We start from the raw sequence: 20830 nt of genomic DNA on the forward strand, positions 1-20830 counted from the left end.
TAGGTAGAAATATTTGTGATGAGCAGCAGTACAGTTAGCGTTTCAGAGCTTTAAGTTAGGTAGCAGCGTATCAGCCTGGAGTTGAGTTCTTTGGTCAACATATCTTATTGGCAACTATGTTTGTTTAGCTTGGTTCCATTTCTTATCTTTATACAAGCACCATGGGCATGTTCTTATAATGTTAATAACTAGTTGCCTGCACAAACTATTTGTATTAGGGTATGTTCCAGTACCATTTTCTTAGTGGCGGTTATCTCTCTGTGTCTTCTGTTGATGGTTGAAGATATGTGGTGTCAGGAAAGTGTGATGGATGGTAGATTTTTGGACGGTATGACGCTTGGAAGTGGACTTGGCGTCCATTTCTAACCAAGTGCCTCGGCAGTAGATTTCTGTGTTGGCTTTGGTAGACGTTATTAGGTTACTGTACATACTGGACAGTGCGATTAGTTCCGATAGTTCTCATTTTTGCCTGATTAGTTCTGATAGTCATATAGTTCAGTTCGTATAAAATGATATGCCAGTACCGTTACCTGATTAGTCGTGATATGCCACTACCGTCTGGAAGGTGACAAGATGCTCAGTGACGAGCTTTTCACATGCACGATTGTGGGCTTAAACAGACTATTATCCTGTCCATAGTTGAAGTTGTAATGACTGATGATGTATAGGAAGCATCATGAACACCACCGTTTTTTTTTTGATACTTAACTTGGCACTAAGGCCTTTCATTGATCGACTGAGGCTCAGCAAATTCGCGAGCACACAAACTAATTACAAATTCAGGGAGGGGATCGTCTGTCCATACCTCGGACTGACCTGGGTCCCAACCAAAACCACTCCTAACAATATCATGAGCAACTGATCAGTTTCAAACTCACGAAATATTATAAATGGATTCACAGCTAAAATCATCAAGCAAACTATCCCGATGATCTCTGAAAAGTCCTCCACCAATCGCCAGGTCCATAGAGGAAGATGACAGGGCTTGTTTCAGTTGGCCTGTCTCCAATACAATCCGTGATATGCCAAGGTAAGCTGCAGCTAGAGAGCGTCATGGATCATCACAAGATTGCCGGCACCAGCAAAGGACCGGTTGCCCTTCATGGTCGCGCACAATGAAACCCCAAGCCTCAACATTTATTTCGTGCACGAATGCACCATCGAAATTACTGGGTAATCTTGAGGCATCGCTTAGCAGGTAGGGATGAAAACGGATCAGATACGGATGCATATCACCGATATCATATTTGTTTTCATATTTTTGGTCGAATTCGGATTCGAATACGGATAATGTCAATCATGTCAGATAAGATATGTTTGGATGTCGACATCATAAATATATGATTTAAGTATTCGGATACGGATACGGTATCGGATGTTGAATATTTGGACTCGGATACGGATAGATCTGAACCCCTTTAAACGAATTCGGTCTCGAATACGGTCGGAAAATATCCGTACCGTTTTCATCCCTACTAGCAGGTGGACACCGATGTAGAGTGACAACCGGTATCTATATTTTATTTTAAGCAAAAAGAAGCCGACACACTATTCACGCTGGTAGCTTGGGAGATCTGAAAAGAGCGAAACGCACGTTGCTTTCGGAGCACCCTTTCCACCATCAACAAGCTTTTGTCAACCATCAAGCTTACCGCCGATCTATGGATCGAGGCCAGGGCTCGAAATCTAGGTTGTCACATTCGTGAGTAGTAGGTTACGAGTTGAATGTGGGAGAGGCCTACTTGTAACACCTGTTAGGCCCTCTCACCGGTCCAGCGCTACGGCGCATCTGTAAGAATTTTTTTCTATTTAATACAAAGATGTATACGTATTTGAGAAAAAAAAACTTCTATATCTTATTTTGCAAAAGAAAAAAGTGGAGTCGTGAGCCCAATAGAAAATGTAGCCGGGGCCTAAATTTTAAACGGCCCGTCTGAATCGCCCCCTCCTCCCCTCGTCTCCTGGGACCTAGCGAGTAGCGAGCGCACCGGCGGCGGCGGCAACCGGCAAGGGCATCCAATCTTGACGGCGAGATCCCCAGTCGTGGAGCCCTCCCTTCGTCAACGCCCTGCCAGACGACACCAGCTTTCCTCTTTCGAATGAACTCAGTGGAAAACATTAGCAATTGGAAAATTTGAAAAAAAAAATCTTGTGCACACACAGAAAACAAACACAGGGACAACAACTCTTTACACTTTAGGTTTAGAAGAAGAGATAGAAGATGAAATAATATTTTTGTTACAGATATTATATATATTCCAAATGATAGATGAATTCGTCTTGTTACGGAAACAAGGGAATGCCATTAAAGAAACAGATCAGCTATAACCAAAAGGAACCATATATACAAGCAAAGCCGATAATAATAATGTCGCCCTACTTCAGCCGAAGAGCATGTCGGCGTGCGGGTAGAGTTCCCTGTACGCCTGCTTGATGGTGTTCTCGGCGACGCCGGTGGCCGCGGACACGTCCCGGATGGACCTCCCGGCGCCAGCCCGGCGTTCCATGGCCATGTAGATGATGGCGGCGGCGGTGGAGTCCGGGTTGCGGCGCACGTCGAGCTGGTCCTGCATCCTCCGCGCGGCCTCCTGCACGGCGCGCACTTCGCCTGCCTCCATCCCCAGCTGCGAGCCGAAGCGCGCCACGTAGTCCGCCGCGCGCACGACGCCGATGTCCATCATGGCCTCCCCGCCGCCGGCCTCGTCCCCGAGGCGCTTCCGGATGAGCGCGATGAGCTTGCCGATGTCTTTCCTCGCCGCGGGCCCGTCGCGCGTCGCCGCCGCCAGCTCCTTGAACGTCCGCGGCGCCCCCGCGCGGCGGCAAGCCACGTAGAGGCACGCCGCGTACAGCGCGTCGCCGCTCCGCCCGGCGCCCTTGGTGTAGTAGTGGTGCGCCTTGCCCTTGCGCTCCTCCATCCTCAGGAACACCTCCACCGCGCGGTCACGCGCGCCCGCCGCGATCCCGAGCCGCGCCGCCATGTTGGCGATGGCGCCGTACGCCTCGGACATGGCCTTGTCGCCGCCGCGGGGCTGCTGCACGGCCGCCGCCGCCGCCGTCGCGGGGTCCTCCTCCTCAACCGGATGATGACCCGGCGGCGGAGGCGTGGTGTTGAGCGAGAGCGAGAGAGACACGGTCGGGGGCTCCTCCTCCTGACCGGGCGTCCTGAGCGACAGGGTCACGTAGCCGCGCATCCTCTGCAGGCCGAGGCCGGACGAGGATGGTGCCTCCGGGGCCGAAGGCATCCTCCTCGGCAGGGCGGCTTCCTCGGCCGCGGCGTTGTGCGTGTCGATCGGCGCCGAGCACGCGTTCGTGAAGGGCGCTGACGTCACTCGGCGGCGGCGTTTCGAACCAAGAGATGCCGTTTCGATCGGTGGCAGTCTGGCTGGCTGGGTCTCGTGTTTCGTGGCCTTTGTGTGGGCAGTGGGCGCTCGCTGGTCGTGTCTTTGTGTGTTGTGGCGGCGACGTCGCATATAAGGTGTGGGGTGCTATTTAAAGGCGCTGCCCCAGGGTCGGTGCCGGTTTCCGGACTCCGGCCCTGGATAGGCGTCTGCTGCCGCTGCGGCTATACGCGTCGTCGGATCCGGATCGAACGGACGCGGCGGCCGGTGATGCGATGGTACAAGTACAACATGGGCCCACGGTATGTGGACCGGATTTGGATCCAACACGACTCCTGTTGTTTGGAGAACAGGTTGAACTCCGTACGTTTTTTTGTTGAAAACAGGTCCATGTGTGTATGTATTATTATTATTATATTATTATATATATCCAGAAGAGTCACGGAGGATGATTTTACATAAAACAAAACTTTATGGGGTTAACCAATTGTAAAAGCACATATAAGCATGTCTTCGAACAATTTTGTGGTCCTCTATTGATCAAAACATAGAGGCTACCAAATGTACAAGTATTTCATATTTTATCCACATAATTATAGATGCGGATTTGAGTACAATATATGTTGTACGTTAACAAAATTACGTACAAAAACATTTACGAATGTTTTCTTAGACAATTTTGAGGAGAATCCCCGCTTATTCCAGCCATAAAAACATGTCACTTGTAACTACAGATTTATTCAAACCTTAAATAAAAATACAAACATTAATAACTTTCAAACCTTTTGGTTTGGATTTTGGAGACATGTAGAATATTTGTGTAGAGTTGTATTGGAAACTACTTGCACGATATATAAAATTTTTGAAGCACTTCAAAAAAATATTTTAAAAGATACTATTAGTGGTCAAAGATATGTCAAGTTTGTGTGACCGGGGAGGTACTAATACCAAATGTATAAATATTTCTTCGTCACGCCAAGTGAGATTTATGAGGGAAAGTAGAGGCCACATGTTTAGCCCCTGTTTGGCACAGTTTCTTGTGGTGCCGGTTCCTACTACACCAGCATAGGGATTGTTTCTCTTTTCTTGCAAAATGAACTAGGGCCTTGTTTAGTTCCGAAAAAATTTCGGATTTTGGCACTGTAACATTTTCGTTTTTATTTGACAAATATTATCCAATCATAGACTAACTAGGCTCAAAAGATTCATCTCGTGATTTATAGGCAAACTGTGCAATTAGTTTTTATTTTCATCTATATCTAATGCTTCATGCATATGCTTCAAGATTTGATGTGACGGGAAATCTTGAAAAATTTTTGATTTTCGAGGTGAACTAAACAAGGGCTAGGAGTCCAAAGAAGTCATGTTTTATATAGGGATGAAAACGTCACCCGTCCTGAAAGGGTCAAAACCCTGTATGGATTAATCTGAACATTTAATATCTAATCGTACCCGAACTCGAATACTCAAAATCGTATTTCTGATGTGTATATGATATAAATATACGAATGATAAATATCTGGTTCTAGGATCCGAGAAACAATATGGGATCAAATATGTGATATGGGACATAATATAGGATCACTGATATTCATCTGTATCCAACCCGGTTTCACCTCTAGTTTTATGGCTCCTTGGTTAGCATAGAGCTTGGCTAAATAAGTCCTTAGAAAGGCAAACTGGCAAACGTACATTTGAAGAAACATTAATGGGCATAGATAGTGGAGGGGGCTCTAACCCTGATACTATGCATGAACACTATTAGGGCTAAAAAAGAGGAGGTGGAGGCGGAGTAGAGAAAGGAAAGGAGGACAAGATTGAAGGGGAGATGTTGAGTGTAGAAAAAATTAGCCCAAGTTCAGCCATGCTCTATAAGTACCACATGAAGTGTCGAGACCTCACATCAAACATTGTTGCCAAAACAAATGAGGAACATGGATTTACATTATAAAATGTTGCTTGGTAGATAACTAATTTTGAGGACACTAAACATTGGCATCTTCATTAGTCTAGCTTTAGCACAGAACATGGAAAAGAGAATGAAAGAAACCAATAATCTACCTTTTGGTCCTCTATTCTAAGCACTAGGCATAAGATGAGGAGAATGTGACTATACATATTACTGAGGGAAATTCCTCTGTCTGAAGCCAACTCTAGTGCCCTATTTGGAAACATGCATAATCATTCAAACCTTAATAAGATGCCTATTAGAATCTTGATAATCTCTAATTTATAGACGCCAAATTCTAAATAATGGGACGATGCTCGCAAAATAATGTGGGCTACATGTTCTTGATATTATTTTATAGGTTCCCAAAATCTTAGGTGGTAGACCTTATATTCTCTATTAGAGGCCATATGTAGATGGACAGTGCTCATCAAGACTGCATAGAAGGTGTAAATCCTACAAGTAGTTTGGGAAGACAAGTTAATCCAACCAAGAACTTGATTACTTAAATATTTGCATGGAGGCTACTCAGTCTAGCTCTTGGAAGAACTTCTAGGGTGCACAAAATCATTCAAAATATTGACGAAACCTACTTAAGATGTGCTAAGTCAGAAGATGAATATCACCCTTTTTTTTAATGTAGCTTATGTGTGGACAATGACACACACACAATGTTTCCGTGTCTTATGTGTGGCATCAGGGGACTATCTTAGCTCTAGTACATAGCAACATGGTTCAGTGACCCAAGTGTTTTGGTGCTTGGTGAACTAGCAAGAGTTGTGAGGTTGGACCATAGTGATGAATCGTGCTTCATTTGGTGTGATTGCGACAACTTACTGCTGGTGGCTGCTCACTTTGGTTAGAACCACGCTATGGGGCTTTGTGATTTGCGAGAAGTTCTTGCTCAGCTACGCTAATGATTATAATAGCGATGTCTGTGGGTGTTGCATACCTTGCTACAGGCATTGTTATGTTTCCTCTTTCTCATTTCCGCCTTTATCTAGGAGTTCTTTTCTAGTTGAAAAATCTCTACATACTGCTGCTCTCACTTCTTCAAAACATGAGCTGACACACACATGTTCTCCGGTTTACTGTCAAAGGTAGCCGATGTTCATAATTAAGATAACCAATAATCAAACTCTTGCCTCTACAGTCCAATGAAGACCATTCCTCGCGGAAATTGAGAACATCAGGGCCTTGTTTAGTTCTATTTTTTTTTACAAAATGGATACTGTAATATTTTTGTTTGTATTTGATAAATACTCCCTCCATCTCAGGATATAAGGCATGTACATATTTCAAAATTTAAACTTTATTATCTTTGACCAATAATTAGTCTACTAATATAAAAAAATATAGTACAATCATGGTAACATTAAATTTGCCTTTACAAATACTTTCTAATGATACTTTTGTTGTTGTCATAAATTATATATAATAGTATAAATTAACAATTAAAGTATGATTTTGAAGACCGCACTAAGTCAAATTGTGTTATATCTTGAGACGGAGGGAGTATTGTCTAATCATGGACTAACTAGGCTCAAAAGATTTGTCTCATAACAGTATAATTAGTTATTTTTTTAATATACATGCACTGTAAAATTTGATGTGACGAGAAATCTAAAAAAATTTATAAAACTAAACAAAGCCCAGAACGATCGGAGGTGAAACTATCATTTGACCAAGATTAGACGGGACATAAGCAATCACGCAGGACCTGCCGAGCATCTTTCATCCGACCGTTCGGAGCCATGCTCCACGGTTTTTTTTTTTCGGGCGTCCGACTCCGATCCCTCCTCGCATTCCGACACCGACTTTGACCCGTGGCCGTGGGTCCCCTAAAGCCCCGGAGCAACCGACCTAACCCGTCTATAAATTCAGCCGACCCCCCTTCTCCTCACGAACTAATCCCCAACTCCGCCGCGCCGCCGCTGCAACTTCCATCGAATTGATCTGCACCACAGCAAGAGCCTCGCCCCCAGCCTTCCCGCGGTAGCCGGCAGCCTCCCCGCTCGCCGCCAAGCCTTGTCCCGGTAGCTGAAGACTTGTCTCCGCGCGCGGTAACCATGGCTGACGAGTCGGTCTACTGCCCGGACTGCCACCGCACGACCGAGGTGGTGCTGGACCACGCCACCGGCGACACAATCTGCACCGAGTGCGCGCTCGTCCTGGAGGCGCACTACATCGACGAGGGCTCCGAGTGGCGCAACTTCGCGGACGACGGCGGCGGCGAGGACCGCGACCCCAGCCGCGTCGGCGGGCCCAGCGACCCGTTCCTCTCCAACACGCCGCTCGTCACCCGAATCGCCTACGCCGGCCCGCAGAAGACGCAGGGCGAGGGCGGCCACGCGCTTCCGAGAATGCGGGTCAGCGCCGGCGCCGGCGGCGCGGACCACGAGCAGGCGCTGGTGGATGCGTTCCACGCCATCGCGGACATGGCGGACCGCCTCGGCCTCGTCGGCACCATCCGGGACCGCGCCAAGGACGTCTACAAGAGGCTGGACGAGGCCAAGGCGTGCCCCACCAGGGGCAAGAAGCGGGACGTGTTCTACGCCGCGTGCCTCTACGTCGCGTGCCGCAACGAGGGCAAGCCGCGCACTTACAAGGAGCTGGCCACGGTCACCGCCGCCGGCGCCTCCGCCAAGAAGGAGATCGGCAAGATGACCACGCTCATCAAGAAGGTGCTCGGGGAGGAGGCCGGGCAGGTGATGGACATCGGCGTCGTGCGCGCCGCCGACTACATGCGCCGCTTCTGCTCCCGGCTCGGGATGGGCAACCAGGAGATGCGCGCCGCGCAGGAGGCCGCGCGGAGGCTCGAGAACGGCCTCGACGTGCGGCGCAACCCCGAGTCCATCGCGGCCGCCATCAGCTACATGGTCGTGCAGCGCGCCGGCGCCGGCAAGACCGTCCGTGACGTGTCCATGGCCACCGGCGTCGCCGAGGCCACCATCAAGGAGGCGCACAAGGACCTCACTCCGCACGCGGAGATGCTCTTCGCCTAGCAGGCGCGCGTGTCCTTAGCTTTTGGATGCGTTTCCTGGCGATCTTGGCATGTCGGCCGACGGCCGTGTTCTTGGTTCTTGGCATCATGGCGCATGTCTTTTACATGTTCGTGTTCCTAGCAACGAGAACGTTTGTGAATTGTCTGTTGGACTTCGATTCTAAGTACATTCAAACGTGAATCCGTGCTTTGATTCGATCGAGTGAGTCCAAATTCATGGACCGATCATCTGAGATGCTTGCTTGCTGAATTGCCAAGTGATCACGATTCATGAATAATGACTTCGTGATGTACATAACTCACGCATGTCTTGGCGGCAGGCATGGAAACGGGAAGCTTGTTCTTGTGGGAATCTGACGAATTGATGTCCAGGATGATGATGCCTGGCATGGCATTCAGGGAAGTTACTCGACTAGTACTACACCGAGTTAGTACTTGGACATGTGCATATCAATCCATTGAAAGGAACTGGCCTGCTGCATTGTTGCCTTGTTGGCCTGACTGCTATTACAGTGTCTGTGATGAATTGATAACTCATTCACAGTGCTACTGCTCTTCGATAGGCCAGGTCTGGAAAGGCCTGGCTAGAATTTTGACCAAATTCCTGTCCAAAAAAAAATATTTTAATAAAAGCAAACTCCTGTCCAAAACAAATTTTAATAAAGACCAACGTGAAAGGGCTATGGCCGGGTTCTACTTAGGGCACTCACAATGCAAGACTCTATCACAGAGTCCAAGACACTTAATTACATATTATTTATGGTATTTTGCTGATGTGGCAGCTTATTTATTGAAGAAAGAGGTAGAAAAAATAAGACTCCAAGTCTTATTTAGACTCCAAGTCCACATTGTTCGAGGTAATAAATAACTTTAGACTCTATGATAGAGTCTGCATTGTGAGTGTCCTTAGTGCTTATACGGTGGAGCTAAAACCGTTTTGAAAGTCATTTGATAAAAACGATTTGGTAATAATTTGTGTTAAGTATGAGGAGCCTGCAAAAGCCATGAGGGAAGCCTTATTTTTGCGGCTCCGGCCTAGTATAACAATAGTTTTGGCTCATCTAGAATCCTTGCAAGGAGCTGTTTTCTTTAATGCACGTTTGGCTCGACCCTAAATATTTTCTAGAAAAGAGACTCTAAATAATGCAATGTATGTATAATAGTTTAAACTCACATCCTTCGTTACGTGGGGCCAAACTTTAGAAGATAAGTACTTAATATAGTGTATTTTTTAGATTTCAGGATGAATTAAGAGAGAACACAAAAGATGCATATATCATTATTTTATTTTCTAATCGGATGCTATCATTAACATCATAATGGTCATTGATCGATAAATGACAAGTAGCACAATAATGGCTATGAAATTTATACAGCTATTTAATGCAATCCCTTACAATCCTTTATGTTTGTGTATAGTTTTTGAATGCTTGAATACACTATATTATAAGATAAAGGGAGTAGTATTTTTTTTTTAATTTTAGAGTAGCTTGAATAGACTGGAAACCTTTTTATTCCGAGCACTAGAGTAGATTTTTCAGTGGGCTCATTTGCTTACTTCGTTTGTTAATGTTGTGGAAGTACTCCATCAGACTGAAGTTAGTGTATTAAAAATTATACTTTCTTTGTTCCAAGTTATTATAATTTATTTTTATATTTGTTTAAGTTAAATTTATGTAATTCAATCAAGTTTATAAAAAATGGAATAGCATCTACAAGCTGAAATAAATGCACTATTAAGACACTATTTCAAAGGAGAATTTGATGAAGCTAGCAAACAATCCTATGCGTTAAATGATATCAACAAGTTCTGTGGTTAGCTGGATCTGTGTGCGCGCGCTAATAATGAGCTAATTATCCTCCTTGGTTTTAATTGGGATGGGCTCAACTCCATTTTTTCATTTATAAGTTGGCTTACTGCCATGTGGTTTTTGGCTTTTTTTTAGATGAAAGAAGAATTGTATTAGATTATAGCTGAGTATATCATCACACTAGAAGCACTCTGTAATACACTAAGTATATCTAAAAATTGATCATCTAAGTTATACCCATGCTTTGTATGGCTTCAAATCTCAAATCCAAACTTGTATGACGATTTGTATGGATAACCGCACAGGCAAACACTCAGCCAAAGGCCTGAGAACAGATGCCTAGCGAACCATGGCCACCATTCTTGTAGGTGGAGTTGATGCACTTCTTCTTTCTTGTGCCTCTCTTCTTCTTCTTTCTGCCACCAAAGAATAAGGGAGACTGGTCTGAAACATATTTTCTCTAGTCCTTCATCATAGTTATATCTAACCACAACAAAACGGAGAAGAGACTGGAGAAAGTTATTTTATAGTAGCGACATCATCTCTGCCTTGATGTCATCGTTTAGAAAAATAAGTCTCTATATCATCATGCAAGGAAGTTGCTGATGCTATTCTTGCCTCATCTTCAATAGAGCCACCATGGAGAAAATAAATTCATCATGCCTCCTCGCCGTCGCCGAGAAGGAGGGGGAGGAGGTAAATCCCCGGTACCAAGAAACTTGACAGGAAGAGACTCTAACCCTAATGACTCGATCTACTAAGAAAACTTATTAAAATGACAAATCCTCACTCCCTTTGACCTTCGACGAGATACCGAAGGGGAAGGGAAGGGCGACTGGCAGTGGTGGAGACAAGGGCGATGGCGACGACGGCTGTGGTGGCGGCCGCGATGGTGGTTGTGAGTCTTGCTAAGGCGAGGTGGTCACAAGCCAAGGCATTTCCTGATCCTACGGGTTTGTTTGTGTAACTTGTCAAGGCTGTTGGCTTTTTCTTATGGGCTTTTGTAAATTCTTAGCACACCAAAAGGAAACACTCCTCTCAACATGCTTTTCATATTTTAGTTCATTTTCTCACAGCCAACCTTTTATTAGCTTTTCAAAAGCTAATTCAACGGTTGGGTTGTTTGTTTCACCTTTTGGCTTTTGACTAGTAGAAATTGGTAAAAAAAAACAAAGACAAACAGACCTTGAGGCGAGCAGCTAGGTCCCTCTTTGACAGTGGTTTCTCGGGCTTTAGCTTCTTTTGACAGGTGCATTGCAGCATCATTGTTTAGTGTACTGTAGCAAATGCTCCTTTTCTTTCTTCAACCTGAAATACTCTAGAAAGATGGAGAGGCCAAAATTTGAGGGTTTTAACTTTAGGTCTTTAGCTATAGTGTGGTACAATACAATTCCAGTGGTGTAGCCGAAGCCATCATAAGCCTTGCCAAAGAGGCCCTAGGTCATAAGTTGGCAGGGGAAGGGAATAATGGTGACTTGGCATCTGACCAGAGTGATGCTTGCCTCACAAGCAAGTAGGGATTGGAATGGACTATCCTAGACTATGGCCTCTTACGGTTCGCCTCTCCACATAGGCTAAGCTCAACACAGAGAGCAACGAGCTACTGAAGCAAGCCACCAGCCCACCACATGTGGGACATCAAAAAGTTTAAATTAAGTTTGGAGCAAAAAATTAATATTATTCTCTTGAAGCTTCAAGAACTATGATTTAGGAGATAAAATTCCGGATTGAGGAGCATAATATTCTCTAGACTATTTGCGGTTCACAAAAATATGTAAGAGAATTTATGCTCTTGAGCCTAGATCGAGCTTTGAGCTTCTTGGCTCCTCAAGTAAGTGTTTTGATGATTAATGGCAATATTACTTTTTGTAACTAATGGTGTGTTTTGAAAAAACAGGTTGACGTTATGTCATAAAGCATGAAGGTGAAGTGTCCTCAAGCATTGATGAAGAAGAAAGTTGAGGACAACTTAGCATGTGTGGCTAGCATTTGGTTTGGAGGATCAAATGTTAATGCTAGGCCACAATGCCTGAAGAATAAAGACATCCACACATGTTGATGACAAGACAATCAAGAACTCAAGATGAAGACGAAGAGCAATCAAGAGTCAAGAAAATCAATCAAGGATTCAAGATTAAGTGGATCATGGATGAGTTAAGTGTTGCAAGTGAAGCCTCAAGGTTGAATACCTTTCAAGATTTAGGTTCTCTAAGAAGAGGATTTAAATATGCAAAGGCTCGACCAAATAAGTGTGCATGTTGGTGCAATCTTGAAGAACATATAGTCTAGAGAGCTTGCATGTTGCACCATTAAGTCCAACGAATAAGGTTTTGCTTTCACCTTAATCAAAGTTCATATGAGAAAGTTAAAAGTGAAATTAGGGAAGAAGGCACATAGAGGAGTAGAGGACATTCTGACATAGAGGAAAAACATGTACTAGACAATTGTTGATGAGTCCGGCCAATGCCTTTGCGTGAAGGACGATGTTAAATTTAGTTTGGCTAGTGAAGAATGAGGGCACTAGATAATGATGTAAACAGTGATAGAGGCTAGGGCTTCCGAGTGTCTATTCAAACAACTACAATGGACAGTCTAACCAGATGGGATTATGAATCCCACCAATTGTCTAAAGATGTGTTTGACTATGTAGATGTGAATGGAGGATACGCTAAGAGAAGATTTAAAGTGTCGGACAATGCCATCAATTAGTCATTGGAGTGTCAGAACTAGCCATTAGAAGTGCACTATGCGAATGAATGCACTAGACTATCAGGTCGGTACTTGCAGATTGTTCAATCTTTGTTTTTTCCTCAGGTGACCATTGGAGCACTTTGGCATTGTTTGCCAACGACCCTCTCCCAAGGTTTGAGCTAGAAATACGCCCCAAGGGGTTTTTCAGCCTTTTGGCCATGGGTTAAGTGGAAGGGGTATGAAGCTCAAGGAGAGAAGAATGTAACAATAAAGCCCATGTGTTGGCATGAGTGCTTGTGACTGTGAGGCATCCATGAGAACTGAAGTTCGTGAGGTGGAGCACCTGAGATCATGTATGATCTTTCGATAGAAAGTAGTAGGCTTTATGGAGGTGACCCTACAAGGATGATGTGAAGCGGCCCTATATTGGTATGTGGGTGACGATGATAGAGGTATTGTTGCCAAAAACTAAAATTCTTAGTTCAAGTCCAGCTTGAAACATTAACTCTATTTATTTCCACACTAAAAACTCATAGCTGTCCACCAAAGTCTAGGACCAAATTCAACTAACCCAATAGAGTTTTTTTGAGGGAACAACTAACCCAGTAGAGTTATTGTCATATTCATCAAAACAATTGTCTGATTGAGCATTAAGTTTAGGTTGTCATAACATTTTTAACTTGAGAGTAGTGAGTCTTGGCACAACTATGGCATCCGATTTTCACGCCTCACCTTCTACACCGCCACAATATGGTGTGGCTACATGTGGCTAGAAACAAAATATCTTTTGTAGAATAGATATAGATATAGATATAGATGTAGGTATAGATGTAAATATAGATATAATATAAAAATAAATAAGGACCCTAATTCTAGCAATTTAAAATCTAATTGCAGCCCAGCACTTCTGCGCCTAGCCCCCGCTGCTACAAAGCGCGCCTTGGTCCGCCCCAGCAATGAACTCCCCCATCATCAAGCATGTGGAGTCGAGGAGAAAGAGGGATGGCCTCACCAGCACCAAGAGCCCTGGAGGAGGAAGACAAGGGGTTGGTTGGCTTGAGGAAGAGAAGGGGTTGGTTGGGCTGCACCGGCTTGTTCCAGTTCGCGGATGGCGTAGACGCGGTGCTCATGGCCACAGGTGCCGCTGGTGCAGTCGCCAACGGCATGGCACAACTGCTCATGACACTCATCTTCGGCGAGGTCGTCAACGTCTTCGGCTCTAGCTCCCGCAACGACATCCTGCACCGTGTCTCTGGGGTACGCCTCGAATCTCCATCCCTATTTTTTTTATCAGGTACAACTTAGATGCACATCACCCGCACACTCCACACTCATACCACATGCACACACACGCGTGCATGTCCAATACACGCAAAGAAGAGATTGGGAGGCTCTATAGCCTACTAAACGTGCACGTGTGTGTACCCTGCAAATTCTAGAAATAATCTAGAAAATAGGTGAGCTCTTGTGTTGCCATTCCTAGTTTGGAGTTTGGAAGGGATTGACAAATACTCCTAGAATGTTAAAGGCAAAGTGTGGGAAATATCGATCTGTTGATGTACTTCGACCAATTGTTCAACTATTCTGATGATCTGATCACACGAGTAGTGTTAGTTCCTAGTAGGCACGTGGCATTCCATAGTATTACAAAATGGGATTGCTACCCATTGTACTACTTGTTGATTATTTGCTGGATAACATCTTCCTACGATAAGAACAGATCGGTTTTATCCTCGGCTAAAATCTTTAACACTGATGTTTCAGGTGTGCCTGAAGTTCATCTATTTGGCCATTGGGTCATGGTTTGCTTGCTTCCTACGTGAGTATTAGTATTTCCTCATTGGTTTATTGTATCTATTTGGCCATTGGAACATGGTTTGCTTGCTTCCTACGTGAGTACTAGTATTTCCTTAGTGGTTTATTGTGTCCGTTTATGCTTTAGTCAGCCTTTATAGTGAATTAGTGATGAACATTAGTTATTCAGTCACCCACTGAATCTTATTAACCTTCATAATGGAAAAGAATAAAGGAAGGTTTTGCACCTACCCCATGTGACCATATATACGAAGAAGGAAATGAGCACAAGGAATGGGAACCAAATTTTCCCTCCCATAAATAAGACACAATCATCTAGCTGTATGTTAATCATGTGTAAGTCTATTCATATGATGGTATGTCATTCATATTGCCATAAGTCCATAACTGAAACCAAGAAATACCATAGTAACATTATCTTCTTTTTAGAAAGGAGAAGCATTAACCAGGTGTAATAAACAACTTAGATCCATTTTCTGCAGCATAGATATTGCCAGGGGCATCTAAAGGTGTTACTGTTTTTCATTGTTTTAAGGTACTGCTAGTTATAGATTAGCACTAAGGTGTTACTGTTTTCATTGTTTTATCAGAGGTTGCCAGTTGGATCATCACTGGAGAAAGACAAGCAGCTCGCATACGGGGTCTCTATCTTGAAGCTTTATTGAGACAAGACATTGCATTTTTTGACAAGGAAATGAACACTGGACAATTGGTTGAGAGTATGTCTGGAGATACAATACTTATCCAGGATGCAATTGGTGAAAAGGTTGAACCATGTAAACTGTAAACACGTCATTGTCAGCTTGTGAGTTGTGATGCTGGTTCATATTAACTTTACTAAAGCTAAGCACATAGGCAGCATATTTGTATCTAATGATTTAAACTTATCTTCTGTGTTTCGAATTAAGGAGTACATTTTCGTTATATGCGAATATGTGATTGCAAATTGTTTTGATCTGATGTCTATTCTCGATAGTCAACTAAAATATTCACTCCCATTCCAGGTTGGGAAGTTTATACAACTTACTGCCACATTTGTTGGAGGATTGGTGATTGCTTTCTCTAAAGGATGGCTTTTAGCTGCTGTTATGATGTCAAGTGTCCCTCCTGTAGTAGTTGCTGGAGCAGCTATTTCATGGACTGTATCGAAACTGTCAAGCCAGGGTCAAGCTAAGTACCATGAAGCAGGCATTGTTGTTGAACAGACAATTGGAGCCATCAAAACAGTAGACCCTTGCTTAAATATTCTCTTTAACCCTTACTATTGGTTTAGATTCGTAACCAACTTCTTCTTGGGTTAACTTTTGAAAGGTTGCTTCCTTCAATGGTGAGAATCGGGCCATTGCACTATACAATAAGTATATTAGGAATGCATATGTATCTGCTGTCCAAGAAGGAACGTTTACTGGCCTGGGCTTTGGTTTCGTTATGCTTATTCTGTTCTGCAGCCATGGCCTAACAGCATGGTATGGTGCAAAATTGATTATTGATAAAGGATATGAAGGAGGTCAGGTTGTAAGTGTCTGGATGGCATTCATGACAGGTGCAATGTAAGTCATCAATATTCATTGAACCTTGCTCTAAAATGTCATATGCATATATTTTATTTCTTGAACGATTAATTCTTGTGCAAGGTGCATAGACACAATTCTATGATTCTCAACTACAGTTTTCTAATATTTTGAATTTGAATCCACTGATTACATGTAATGTGCTCTGGCCTGCCCAACCTGAGGTATACTATTTGATCATACTCTAATTCATGTATAACATGACAGATTCATTAGGCATACATTTTCACAAACCATCTAAACGATTGGTTTAAATCACTTTGTTCCAGAAGTGATTTCAGTAACGGCTTTCCATTGTACTGACAGTATTTTGATTTATGGTGGAGTTGATATTACTATTCATTGTATCATGAAACTGAACATTTGTTCCTGCATAATTGTTCTTCACATTTCTCCTCATCAGGTCATTAGGTGAGGCAACACCATGCATAACTGCTTTTGCTTCTGGCCGGGCTGCTGGGTATAGAATGATGCAGATAATCCAAAGGAAGCCCCAAATTGATCGTAATGAAACAGATGGGATCGTACTAGCAAACATGAAGGGTGATATAGAGCTAAGGGATGTATACTTTTCGTACCCATCTAGACGTGATCAATTGATATTTGATGGCTTCTCGTTGCATGTATTAAGTGGAAAAACAATGGCTATAGTGGGACAAAGTGGTAGTGGTAAGTCGACAGTGATTAATCTTGTGGAGAGATTCTATGACCCTCAGGCTGGTGAAGTTTCAATAGATGGTGTTAACATAAAAAGCCTGAGGCTTGGATGGCTAAGGGAAAATATTGGTCTTGTTAGTCAAGAACCACTGTTGTTTGCCACTAGTATTCAGGAGAACATTGTCTATGGGAAAGAAGATGCAACAGACGAGGAGATAAAGGCTGCGACAAAGCTTGCTAATGCAGCAAATTTCATTGATAAGTTACCTAATGTATGTAGATTAAACTAAATTGTTTTATACTTGTGCAAAATTTCTATACCATAACTAACCGCAATATACCGTGAACTTGTTATTTCAGGGCCTAGACACAATGGTTGGTGAGCATGGAGCACAATTGTCAGGAGGGCAGAAACAAAGAATTGCAATCACAAGAGCAATACTGAAAAATCCCAAAATCTTGCTGCTTGATGAAGCAACAAGTGCACTCGATATGGAGTCTGAGAGAGTGGTTCAGGAGGCCCTTAACAGAATTATGCAAGGCAAGACCACGATCATAGTTGCCCATCGGTTGAGCACTATAAAAGATGCTGACACTATATCAGTCATACATCGCGGAAAAGTAGTTGAACTAGGTCTGAACCTTGCATGCTTTCATTATGTTTATCTGATGATTCTGGAGTTTGATCTTGTCACCTTTAAATGTTAAACAGGCACACACACTGAACTACTTCAGGACCCCAATGGTGCATATTCCCAGCTTATCCAGCTGCAGGATATAACTGGAGAACCAGATGCATCTGATGTAGATTATCAAAGGTCTACTTCAGCTGTCAGAAATGTCGAGTCCTTGAGCAAATGTATGCAAGCTCCATCTCTCAAGGGGTCAATAACCGGTGGCGCTTCATTTGGGAGTACCAGCGTGCACTTGATCACAAGTGCCAACATGATTGTCCCGGAGAGCACAGATACTGAACCACTGCCTAAAGTATGGGATGAAGGTGAAGAATGCAGGAAGGTTGACCTCTCTCGTCTTATTTCTCTGAATAAACCTGAGATGCCAGTCCTTCTGTTAGGTACAGTGGCTGCAGTCATATCAGGTGTTATGTTTCCAATATTAGGTTTGCTGATGTCCAGTTCCATCAATTCATTTTATGAGCCTCCTCATCAACTCCAGAAAGATTCACGGTTCTGGACATTGATGTATGTAGCATCAGGAGTTGCTTCGTTTATTATCCTGCCAGTGGAGAATTTCCTTTTTGGAGTAGCTGGTGGAAAATTGGTTGAACGCATCCGCTCGTTATCTTTTCAAAGCATTGTTTGTCAAGAAATCAGCTGGTTTGATAGGTCCTCAAATGCTAGGTGAGCCTCCAAATATTCACCAGATTTATGATGACAACTGCATTACATATTTTTTTATGTCATTAATTTCTATGTCCAGTGGAAATGTTGGCACAAGGCTGTCTGTCGATGCTTCAAATATACGACGTCTTGTAGGCGATTCATTGGCATTGATGGTTCAAAGCACTGTTACAGTTATTGCTGGATTTGTCATTGCAATGGTTGCAAATTGGAGGCTTGCCCTTGTTGCCATGGTAGTGCTTCCTTGTGGGGGTCTCCAGGGATTCCTCCAAATAAAGTTCTTGGAGGGATTCAGTACAAATGCCAAGGTAGCATGCTGAATGCCATGCATCTCTGGTAAAAGAATAATGTCATTTGGCTAACTGAACTTAGTTATTCTTTTTCCCTGGATGGTGGACTGCAGGCAATGTATGAAGAAGCAACTCAAGTGGCAACTGATGCTGTCAGTGGTATTCGAACTATTGCTTCTTTCTGTGCGGAGCGTAAGGTAATGAAGACTTACTATGGAAAACGCAAAGCTCCAATGCAGCAGGGGACCCGTCAAGGCATTGTCAGTGGCTTGGGCTTTGGTGTATCATTCTTCCTAATGTATTCTACATATGCTCTTTGTTTCTACATTGGAGCCAAGTTTGTTCTTGATGGCAAGGCCACGTTCACTGAAGTATTCAGAGTAAGCAAACTGTTCAGATTACGTACTAGGCTTCAAGTTCGCTCGCATTATGCATAGCAAACTGCTGTATTCTTCTGCAGGTGTTCTTTGCTCTGCTCTTGGCAACCGCAGGCGTTTCACAGAGAAGTGCGTTAGGTTCAGATTATGCCAAGACCAAAGCATCAGCATCAACAATATTTGCACTCATTGACCGTAAATCAAAGATCGATCCTAGCAGTGATGACGGCATGGTCTTGGTTGACGTCGCTGGTGAACTTGAGCTCCACCACATCTGTTTCTCATATCCATCCCGCCCTGATATTCAAATATTCAGAGATCTCAACTTGAGAATACCATCCGGGAAGGTATGAAAAACACCGAACATTCCTTCCTTCAATTTTACTGCAATCATCAGTACCAATACTACCATCAGTTACCAGCAGGCAGTTAAACTCTGATGGTCTCTCTCTCTCTCGGCAGACGGTTGCCCTCGTCGGCGAGAGCGGCTGCGGCAAATCCACCATCATCGCTCTCCTGGAGAGATTTTACGACCCTGATTGTGGCACGATCACATTGGACAGCGTGGACATCAAGAACCTCAAGGTGGGCTGGCTGCGGCGGCAGATGGGGCTGGTGAGCCAAGAGCCGGTCCTGTTCAACGACACCATCCGCGCGAACATAGCCTACGGGAAAGAAGACGGCGAGGCGACGGAAGAAGAGATCGCCGCCGCCGCGAAGGCCGCGAACGCGCACGCGTTCATCTCGGCGCTGCCGCAGGGCTACGGCACCGTGGCCGGCGAGAGGGGCGCCCAGCTGTCCGGCGGGCAGAAGCAGCGGGTGGCCATCGCGAGGGCCGTGCTGAGGGACCCGAGGATCCTGCTCCTCGACGAGGCGACGAGCGCGCTGGACGCCGAGTCGGAGCGCGCCGTCCAGGAGGCGCTGGACCGGGCTGCCGTCGGCAGGACGACGGTCGTGGTGGCGCACCGGCTGTCCACGATCAGGGACGCCGACGTGATCGCCGTGCTGCGGAACGGCGACGTCGTCGCCCAGGGCACGCACCAGGAGTTGATGACGGCCAGGGACGGCGTGTACGCGTCGCTGGTGGAGCTCCGCATGAGGTCCGAGCGCGCCGGTGTCTCCTCGTCAGCATGACCTCCTCCCTCGATGCCTGGGCTCACGTGTCAGACACCATTTGTACGTGACTGACCGGTGTTCATGCTGGGAGTCCATGTGTATAGCGAACAAACTGTATTGTGTCGGACACCATTTGATGCCAACTCAAGGACGCAAAATATCCAGCACATGATTTTTCTTTTAAACTACGGGCTCAATCGAATTTATACAGCAGTCACTATGCGCTCAGCGAGCCTATGGCCTTGTTAGATGCAGTCAAACAGCTAAAACTTTTGGAGAAATGAGATTTTTTTTGGAAGAATGGATCTAAAGAGGGCCGATAAAACTTGGCTGTAAAGATTTGGAATTTAGGACCTTGAAGCCCTAAAACTATGTAAACTTGCTTAGTGACCCGTGTTTTGTATGTTGCAGATCAAAACAATTTAAAAAGCATCTAAACACCTATTTGGAATATAAAGTTTACAGCCAAAAGTTTAAAGATTTGAGATCTAAACAGGCCCTATATCCAGTTGGTTTGATATGGATGCTTGGCGCCAACCAGCTGGAGTTTGATTGAGCCTTTGAGGCAGTACCAGTACGCCACATGTCCTTGCGTTGGGGAAGCCCTCAGGTTGTGACATGTGTCAGCAGGACGTTGCTCACTTGGCCTGCCAAACGGTTTAGACAAACCGACGAAGGCGATCGAGCTGGTTGATACTCATGGCGCCTCAACCGGGATCCTGCGGTCAAGCAATCTTGTCATTTTGCGCTTGGTTCGTACGTCCTGCAGTCAGTTTCAGCAATCAGGAGATGCATGTACCCAAATCCTTGGCAACACTCCAACACACACACACACACACACACACACACAC

General features: G+C 44.6%; 3 protein-coding genes across 3 annotated transcripts; 2 read left to right on the top strand and 1 right to left on the bottom strand.

Annotated features, from left to right (window-relative positions):
• On the bottom strand, positions 2182-3485 carry LOC8061097 (transcription initiation factor IIB-2). The gene has a single exon (XM_002441419.2). The coding sequence runs from the start codon at positions 3468-3470 to the stop codon at positions 2382-2384; it is 1089 nt and encodes a 362-aa protein (XP_002441464.2). The 5' UTR covers positions 3471-3485; the 3' UTR covers positions 2182-2381.
• Positions 7257-8486, top strand: LOC8069006 (transcription initiation factor IIB). Its single transcript, XM_002440132.2, has one exon. The coding sequence runs from the start codon at positions 7356-7358 to the stop codon at positions 8289-8291; it is 936 nt and encodes a 311-aa protein (XP_002440177.1). The 5' UTR covers positions 7257-7355; the 3' UTR covers positions 8292-8486.
• Positions 13805-20117, top strand: LOC8061098 (ABC transporter B family member 11). Its single transcript, XM_021447634.1, has 12 exons — positions 13805-14049; positions 14557-14611; positions 15198-15373; positions 15612-15833; positions 15919-16157; positions 16582-17107; positions 17196-17469; positions 17548-18198; positions 18239-18504; positions 18600-18866; positions 18947-19210; positions 19326-20117. Exons 1-12 carry the CDS (start codon positions 13921-13923, stop codon positions 19995-19997), a joined length of 3741 nt encoding a protein of 1246 aa, XP_021303309.1. The 5' UTR covers positions 13805-13920; the 3' UTR covers positions 19998-20117.

Source organism: Sorghum bicolor, chromosome 9, assembly GCF_000003195.3.
Source record: "Sorghum bicolor cultivar BTx623 chromosome 9, Sorghum_bicolor_NCBIv3, whole genome shotgun sequence".
Taxonomy (NCBI): domain Eukaryota; kingdom Viridiplantae; phylum Streptophyta; class Magnoliopsida; order Poales; family Poaceae; genus Sorghum; species Sorghum bicolor.